Here is a 9,598-nt window from a genome sequence, read left to right on the forward strand (position 1 = left end):
AGCCATATGCAGCCTGTCTTAGTGTCATTTTTTAACTTGGCCTTTATTGTTATTTCGTTTTAGGAGCCTGTCCACTAATAACTGGATGCCTCTTCAGCCTTCCAAATGCGCTATTTTATTTAATTTTGCAATCTGTTGAACGGTGGCAGCGCAGCTTAACTTTTATTCAGTCAGAAACCAACATACGTAGGTAGTACCGAAAGTCATGAACAACTTTTTTTTTTGCATGCAACCTGGGAACAGCTGACGAGAGAGAGTATGGTGGTAGGTGGAACCAGCTGTTGTGTTAACCTTGAGTGTCTTGTGACATCAATAGCTTGCATCATGTGACCAGTATCACTCTTAACAAAATGGCCGACAACAATTGTCGTTTCGCCACCGTGCTGTCATTGAATTTCTTTTGAAAGAGGAAATCCCCACTGCAGAAATTCACCAGAGACTTCAGCGTGTGCATGGGTGCGAAGATGGGTGAAACATGTTAAAGATGGGAACACCAGCATCGAAGATGAGACTCGGAGCAGTCGTCCTCGAATGGCCTCAACTGAACGCAACAAGGAAATAGTGGATGAGATCATTCAAGGTGTGACTGTGGACACAATAGCCCAAAAATTTGGGCTATAGGAAAGTTTGTGCTCATTGGGTCCTGCGGTTATTGACTGAAGACCACAAAGATCAGCAAAAAGCCATCACCTCAGAACTGTTGCAGAGATATCGACACGAAGGTGATGATTTTTTGCTCTGTATTGTGACAGGTGACAAAAGCTGGTTTCACCATTTTGAGCCTGAAACGAAACGGCAGAGTATGGAATGGCACCATTTGCATTCTCCATCAAAAAACAAGGCAGAGACGGTCCCATCAGCTGGGAAGGTGATGGGAACAGTCTTCTGGGATGCAGAGGGGTTTATTCTGGCCGAATTCCTGGAACCTGGGAAACCATCAGTGCTGTTCGTTATGTCCAGACACTGCACAAGCTCTGTCGTGCATTGCGCGATAAACGTCCGGGACGAAACATCATCATCCTGCATGACAACGCTCACCCCCACGCCACTCACCTCACATTGGAAGCAATTGCAAAGATGGGGTGGGAAGTTCTTCCACACCCCTCCTATAGCACTGGTCTCGCACCCTCCGACTACCATCTTTTCGGATTTGAGAAGAATCAGCTGCATGGACAACATTTTGAGACAAGGGAGGCAATTCAGAAAGCAGTGCATCAGTGTCTTCAGATGGCTGGAATGGAATTTTACAGAAGGGGAATTTTCAAACTCCCAGAACACTGGGAGAAATGTGTACAAAGAAGTGGCGATTATGTGGAAAAATAAAGAAAGGTCTATAGATTGATGTGGTGTATTTGGTTTGTGAATAATAAAGCATGTTACTTTACAAAAAATTGTTACTTATGACTTTCAGTACGACCCTCGTACATGCTGATTGATTCATACACGCAACCACACAAGGGAGTGTGCGCTCCCTCTTCCCTCCCCATCACTTCTTTTTCACCCCCTCATGCCTACCAATTTTAACATCTCACTGCATTGGGGCTTTAAATTCTTTTCTCTTCCTAGTAGGATTCTTCATGTTATTTCCTCTCATTTTCCAGAGTACTTTGAATGAACTTCAGCCTGTGGGTGGTGAGGAGCAACAGTATTCTTGTGATGAGTGTGGTGATTCATTCAGTCAACAGCTAATTCTGAGAGCACATCAATATATGCATACTGGGGAGCAGCCATTTTTTTGCAACATGTGTAATAAGTCATTCAGTCATAAGAGTCATCTGAAAACACATCAGCGCATACATACAGGGGAGCAGCTATTTTGCTGTGACATGTGTAATAAGTTATTCACTCATCATAGTCGTCTGAAGACACATCAGCACATACATACTGGGGAGCGGCCATTTAGATGTGATGTATGTAATAAGTCATTCAATCAACAGAGTAACCTGAATGCACATCAGTGCGTACATAGTGGGGAACGGCCATTATTTAGATGTGATATGTGTAATAGGTCATTCTGTAAGCAGAGTACCCTGAAAAGACATCAGCGCATACATACTGGGGAGCAACTGTTTAGATGTGATATATGTAATAAGTCATTCAATCAGTGGGGTACACTGAAGTTACATCAGCGCATACATATTGGAGAGCAACTCTTTTGCTGTGATGTATGTAATAAATCATTCAATCGACACCATAATCTGAAGAAACATCGGCGTGTACATACTGGGGAGCGGCCATTTAGATGTGATGTATGTAATAATTCATTCGGTGAGCAGAATACACTGAAGAAACATCAGCGCATACATACTCAGGAACGACCGTTTGTATGTGATGCATGTAGTAAGTCATTCAGTAATCAGGATACACTGAAGAGACATCAGCGCATACATACTGGGGAGCGGCCATTTAGATGTGATGTATGTAATAAGTCATTCAATCAACGGAGTAACCTGAATGCACATCAGTGCGTACATAGTGGGGAACGGCCATTATTTAGATGTGATATGTGTAATAGGTCATTCTGTAAGCAGAGTACCCTGAAAAGACATCAGCGCATACATACTGGGGAGCAACTGTTTAGATGTGATATATGTAATAAGTCATTCAATCAGTGGGGTACACTGAAGTTACATCAGCGCATACATATTGGAGAGCAACTCTTTTGCTGTGATGTATGTAATAAATCATTCAATCGACACCATAATCTGAAGAAACATCGGCGTGTACATACTGGGGAGCGGCCATTTAGATGTGATGTATGTAATAATTCATTCGGTGAGCAGAATACACTGAAGAAACATCAGCGCATACATACTCAGGAACGACCGTTTGTATGTGATGCATGTAGTAAGTCATTCAGTAATCAGGATACACTGAAGAGACATCAGCGCATACATACTGGGGAGCGGCCATTTAGATGTGATGTATGTAATAAGTCATTCAATCAACGGAGTAACCTGAATGCACATCAGCGCGTACATAGTGGGGAGCGGCCATTTAGATGTGATGTATGTAATAAGTCATTCAGGTGTAAGCGTAATCTGCAGACACATCTGCGCATACATACTGAGGAGCGGCCATTTGTATGTGATTTATGTAATAAGTCGTTCAGTAATCAGGGTGCAGTGAAGAGACATCAGCGCACACATACTGGGGAGCGGCCATTTGTATGTGATGTATGTAATAAGGCATTCCATTGTAAGAGTAATCTGAAGCTACATCAGGGCATACATACCAGGGAGCGGCCATTTGTATGTGATCTTTGTAATAAGGCATTCAGAGGTCATAGTGATCTGAAGACCCATCAGCGTATACACGTTGACATGTGCAGTAAATCATAAAGCAGTAGAGATGGGTTTAGACTAAAGGAACAATATGTAATTTGTATCATTCCACAGTATTTCATGTTGTAGATAAGACAGTTCTGCTGTCTGTTGCATGCTGCAAGATATTGGAGTTGTTTACTGTTGCTAACCTTTCCAACTGACGGGAATGAACCGAGCCCCATAGTATAATAACATGTCAGTGTGTATCAACATCTGTTTAATTATAATTATTGACTGTGCACAAGACCCTGTCTTGTTGAGTGGAAACAGACATGACATGATGTTAATCTGCAGTGGAAGCTAGCAGTTAGTAGCATGTAGTGACTGAAATTGATTGGCAGCTTCATTTGTTTTTTGTTCTTTGTTATCTATGCTCTTCCACCACCTTCTGTGAGTAAATTCGTTGATTAGTTAGTTGCAAATTTATATATAATTTGGATTGAGTATAATGAGATGACTGTTATGAATTGGTCAGATGAACACAAACAGTGCTGTATTGGTTATTGCAGACAAAATATTATATTGTGGGATACTTGGTATAATGATTATAAAAAGCAATTTAAATAAAGATGTCTTGAGTCTTCTTGTGGAGAAATAAAATAGTACAGTAAATGTAATTTATAGGATCATGAAGACTTGCATACATCTTTTCATTGTGAATATCAGATAGCAAAGTGCAATGTGAGAGATGTGGATTTTATCAGCGCGTTGCTAGGTGACAAATCTGTGAACACTTTCATGGTGCAACAGGAAGTGCGAGTGACATTACATACCCCCACTCATCACATTGCTGTGCGACACTTGGTAAACACCCCTCCCCACTAGGCTGTGACATCACACAACAGTAGGCAATCCATGTGTAAACATGCCCGAAAACATTACCTGATATCTGTTGCAGAGCAGCAGTGTGTTTTCTATGTGGTCCGTGCCGAGTATTGAGGATGGAGTATTGGGAGTTCGTAGAAGACGTGAAGATTTAAAGGACGATTCTGAAGGCTTTAAGTGTGTGACGGTGCAGTGCATTATAAGGTGTATGTAAATCAGCGATAGCGCTGTGTATTAGAGTGTAATCAAGAGTGTGTGTAACCAAGCTGTTAATAAATCCAGTCATCCAAACTAGAACCCATCATTTCATCATGTGTACCCTCCTACACGTTACATATAAACACACATTAACCACTGGCTTCCCAGAGTAACATGAGTGACAAGTTTTCACAAAACTCCAGCATGGTGTCAGCACTGGAACATAAAGATCAATGAAGGGAAGACTCAGGCCATCTACTTCTCCAGAAGGCATAGAATGCCTGAAGATGCCCTACAACTAAATGGAAAGAACATCCCATTTGTAAATAGTATTAAATATCTTGGTGTCACCTTCGATAGGAGGGTGACATGGAGACTACACATAGATAAAGCCGCAGCCAAGGCCTTGGGCACATACATTAGGATATACTCTATATTCAAAAGGAAGGACTTGAGCACACACATTAAATTAATCATGTACAGAGCACTAATTAGATAAATAATATCTTATGCCTGTCCCACCTGGGAGTTTATGACAGACATTAACATGTTGCTTCAAACTGTCCTGCTTATAACATCTCGGCACAAACCACATAGAAAACACTGTTTCCACTGTTATAGTCCAACAATACCTCCACCGTCATGTTTATATGCCAATTGCATAGCAATGGCTGCACTCACTGTCAGTTTCGGGGTCCCTGCCCAGCAACGGGTCTATACGCCACAATATTACAACCCATCATAAAGAATCAGGCTAGGAGGGCATGGTATGAATTTAACTGGCTCAGGACAAGAACCAGAGGCAGACTCCTATCGACATGAAACTTACCCATCGGATTCCACAAATTGCTTGGAATTTCTTGACATGCTGAGCCCCTGTCAGCCTATTGAATGACACTGCTCCACGAGTTAGTATTGTCAGGTGTTGATGACTAGACACAGGGCTTGGGTCCATTACTGAATTTACTGGCTGCTTGATATTCGTAACTACAAATAACAAGTTCTACGATTTGCCACAACACATTCAAAGTCTTCCCAGTCTGCTGTCTTCACGTAGTCATGGTAGCGGCTTTCGACGATGGGAATTCTCTTCATTGCTTCTGTGCTCAACAGAACCTTTCTTTGCTTGTTGACCACTAGCTGCTAATCACTACTGTATCTGTCAGTCGATTCAATTGCTGCTGATCTTTGCCAGCACAGTCAGCCTGCGCGAGTAATTTACAATAGTAGTCGTCAGACCCCGCCTCTCATTGAAGAGGAGGCCCCATCCTTCTTAACAGATCTCCATCAGTTCATTCAGAATTGCACGAGTTGTGGGCCAAACACAATCTGTTCCCCTTTGATAAGTCACATATGCACGAGCTGCCTGCGGTAATCACGACGAACTGCTTCCTGCTCCAATTGTCCCATTATCTGAGCAAGCAAGGCGCTTACTTGTTCTAGATCTGCCGCACTTGACTGCTCAAATCTAGCTCTGATCTCTGTGTCACCTCCTGCTTCATCTATCCTCTGTAAGCAATCTTCATGTAGCAAATTAAGTTCACATAAAATTTCAAGAATTGTGGACCATTCACAGTCTGATCCAGGTTCATCTACTATTTGTTGATAATGATGTCTATCCCAATCCATAGTTTATTTTCCTTTGGTGCTAATATGACTCAACCAACCAACAAACAAACAACAGAGTCAGAGTTACTTTACGACTGACGGTTTACCGCCGATCAGTTCGTCTCAGCATAAGGCTCCTTAAGGCCCACAACCATAGATTTTTTTTTCACTGAACTGTTGCGGTAATAGTCCTTACGTAACATCCTCTCTGATGAGAAAATGGGTTTGTCTCTTATGAATACACTTGACCTTTCATCAAGTGTATATTTCACACATATAACATGTTATCGAAAATTCCTTTTGTGCTACACATAAGTCAGTACAGGCTTTTCAGAGATCATGTCTAACTTACATATCTTATGATATGACAACTTAAGTCATTTGAACGGTCGTAAGCATGACCACCGCAAAGTTTAAGCCTCTTATATTACAACAAACAACAATTGGCCCTCTTTACACGTATATGCCTTCGGGTTAGACCATATAGAAAACACCATCTCCTACAGTTCTCTTATTGTTGTGTGTTTATTCGTTGCCTAGCAATGGCTCACTTATTTGGTGACGTAAGAGCATGTCTACTGTTTTTTATTGTTGAAAAAAATATTGCAAATACAAAAAAGGCCTAGGCAATGCCCATCCACTGTCACTGCATAGCAAGGGGTGACATCTCTTGTTAAATTATTTTGTCATGTTACTATTTTTAAACAAGTGGAAGCACTGTGTATGTATGTATGTATGTGCAAAACTAGTGAGATGAGTATTATTGTATTTGAGCATCCCGCTGCATCAGCTGATCACTTGCAACTCCATAGAATTACTAGTTGAATCACCGTTTAGTCCGTGGTTTCACGTGGCAGCTGTGAAAACCCCCACCTACAGATTTCAACTCAAATCAAATAAAACTTTAACTCGAAGAATACCATCATGGGGTTCTTTACCAGAATATTTGGTTGCCGTAAGAGAAAGAGAAGCTTCGTGGACTCTGTGGATCTTTATGTGACAAGGTGCATTAAGGATGGATCAGAAGAGTGTTGTGCTGAAAGGGCTGGAAGATTTCAATGTAGGAAAAAGAAACAAGTATGAAGAACTGAAGGAGGAGGTGACATATCTGACGCAGACAACTGGACTGTCTGTCATGATCCTGGAATGCAAAGTGACCGTGCAAGATCAACTTAATATCCTTAGGCAGCCGGCTCAATTGTGGAGAGAAATGACACAATCACAGGAGAAGTTTGGGGTGCAGAGTGCAAGTTCAGAACCCCAGCCAACATCACGAGAGTTCGGGTCCTCTTTTCGTTAAGATGGAAGGCTACCCCAGCAGATAACTTCCTCCATGGAGTTGGGACCTTCTAGAGAAGCTGCCAATCACTCGATCTGTCAAGAATTTCCAAACATTTACTTGAAACTGAAAGTTCAATACCTTGTTCAGAAGAATCCTAAACTGTTCACTATCCTGAACCAGAGAAAAAGAAGACGTTGCAAGTACAATCTCGGAAGGAAAGAACCGGTGATGCACTGTTAGGCTATTCAGGATGAATAGCCTTAAGGAGGGAGCAGTGTAACATGTCAAACCGTTGTTGGGCGACAAAATGTGGAACGAATTCCCACAAAGACGGTCGGTTGCCAAGTTACACAACAGTGGAACAGGGTTATGCAACAATAAGGAAAGCTGTATTTCTCCAAGTCAGTTGAAGAGTGGTGTGGGACAGTATTGAGTGAGTACTGAGTTTACAGTTTACAGGAGACATTCGAGCAATATAGTGGAGTTTAGAGAGAGTGATCAGTTGAGTGAACATTTGAGTGAGACATTAGAATTCATGCAGTCGAGAGAGATACAGTAGTGATTAGTAAGTCAACTACACCAGGTCTTGACTGGAATTAGTGAACTGAACAAATGAACGTTGGACAGAGTGATTATACGGACTTCACGTTACGTAGTGTACTCATGGCCAACTCCCATTTGGCGAAAGTGGTATTGGTGAAGTTTGTCACCAGGCCGCGGCTGTGCACAGTGCTCTGCGAAGCAACAAAGAAACAGTATCTCTGAGTGTACACCAAGATGTAGGATGTTCCAGAACCAGAATTCTGGAAATACTGGAGCTATCAATGCTGAAATCTGAATATCATGCCATAACAAACAAGAACCCAGAAATAACTTCTGTAGTACAACAGGTACAAAACGTGGTCAGTGCCATTGAACACCTTACATAATGCACACCGGCTAGAGGGGGGGAAAGCTCTCCGTGGACATCTATTGTAAATAGTGTGGGGGAGAACACAGCAAAATTTTGCAAGCTTTTAAATGGGAAGCCGCTTTTCAGTGCTCTCTACAGCATGTACATGGTAACAATGAAAGAACTGCACGACGTCCTGAAGGTAAATGCACAGGCAGGACAAAATGGAGCAATGAGCAAAACCTATTTGAATCAACAGCCCAGGATGACGACTTCCAGGAAGTAAAGAGACGTAAGAGGCATATCTCTAATGATACCTCAGAGACGACCAAGAAGACGACAAAATCAATCCCAATATCCACAGCTGTCAAGCAGACTCCAAAAGCACTGCACAACTCACAACTTTTTAGCACCCCTCAGAGCTAATGGCATGGACAGGGAGAAAACTGGAGCAGAGAACACGGAGCAGGAGGCTCCCAGAAAGTCAGGTAGACAGCCACCAATAGTGATGACTTCTACCACAAACCTAATTCGACTCCTGAGCCATACGTTCTACTTATGGCTCCGTTCAGCATCGTCTTTCACTATCCCCTCCTTTTCTTTTTCTCTTTCCCAGGAAGTTCTTCTGTTCCGGAACTTGTTCCGTTCCATGCCTACCACATGATCCCCCTCCAGCTGTTGTTAGATCTAGTGAGTAGGAAAGAAGAGGAGAAACTTCACTTGTTGTATAGCAGTCGCAGAAGAAAGGTAGCATCCCTCCTTGGGGGTTTAGAGGACTGTTTTGGAGGCACTCGGTGATTAACAGTCAGAGAACCACATAGCTATGGGTTGTTTGGGCGTGGCCAGCCTAAATTTGGTTTGAGTTCCTTTCCTTCTGACTAAAAAAAAGGGTCTACATATAGAATACTCTAATTTGTCCATGGGAACGAAACAAAATCACAAAAAACAAAGACTGACTCGATGATGTAAATCATCAAAGAATTCTATTCTTGTTTTATACTATAACTTTTGTTTTATATAATCTAATTTATTGTATTTTATGTCAAGTATTTTAATATAATTAATATTACTGTATCCAATTTTATTAATACTGCAGTTCAGTGGTGTATATATGTTAGCTATGTATTTGCCTGATGATGGCTATTAATAGCCGAAACATGTAGCAGAGCCAAAACCAGGCACTGACTTTGATATAGTTGTGTTGTACAGTCTTAATAAAGAAGTTCTATATTATAACACAACAGGATGCATGAAATAAAAAAAAACTAAATATACTTCAAGAAAACAGTCAAATATTGTACTTCATTTATAAATGGTAAGGTCGACGAAGGTCTTCTCTGGCGACATGACAAGCCATGGATTAACAGGTGTGTAAGGGAGATTAATCTTCGGCTTGAGCGTTCGCTTGTGGAGGTCGGCGCGGCCCACATTGATGCGATTGATGTCTCTTCAATATTGAGGAGCGAA

At 41.7% G+C, this 9,598-nt stretch overlaps 1 protein-coding gene across 1 annotated transcript; it reads left to right on the forward strand.

Annotated features, from left to right (window-relative positions):
- The first annotated feature begins 1,384 nt into the window (after positions 1-1,384).
- LOC111863437 (zinc finger protein 271) lies at positions 1,385-4,448 on the forward strand. The gene has a single exon (XM_023849767.2). It carries the CDS (start codon positions 1,578-1,580, stop codon positions 3,339-3,341), a length of 1,764 nt encoding a protein of 587 aa, XP_023705535.1. The 5' UTR covers positions 1,385-1,577; the 3' UTR covers positions 3,342-4,448.
- The last annotated feature ends 5,150 nt before the right edge of the window (positions 4,449-9,598 follow it).

This window comes from Cryptotermes secundus, unplaced genomic scaffold (assembly GCF_002891405.2).
Source record: "Cryptotermes secundus unplaced genomic scaffold, Csec_1.0 scaffold1508, whole genome shotgun sequence".
NCBI classification, from domain to species: domain Eukaryota; kingdom Metazoa; phylum Arthropoda; class Insecta; order Blattodea; family Kalotermitidae; genus Cryptotermes; species Cryptotermes secundus.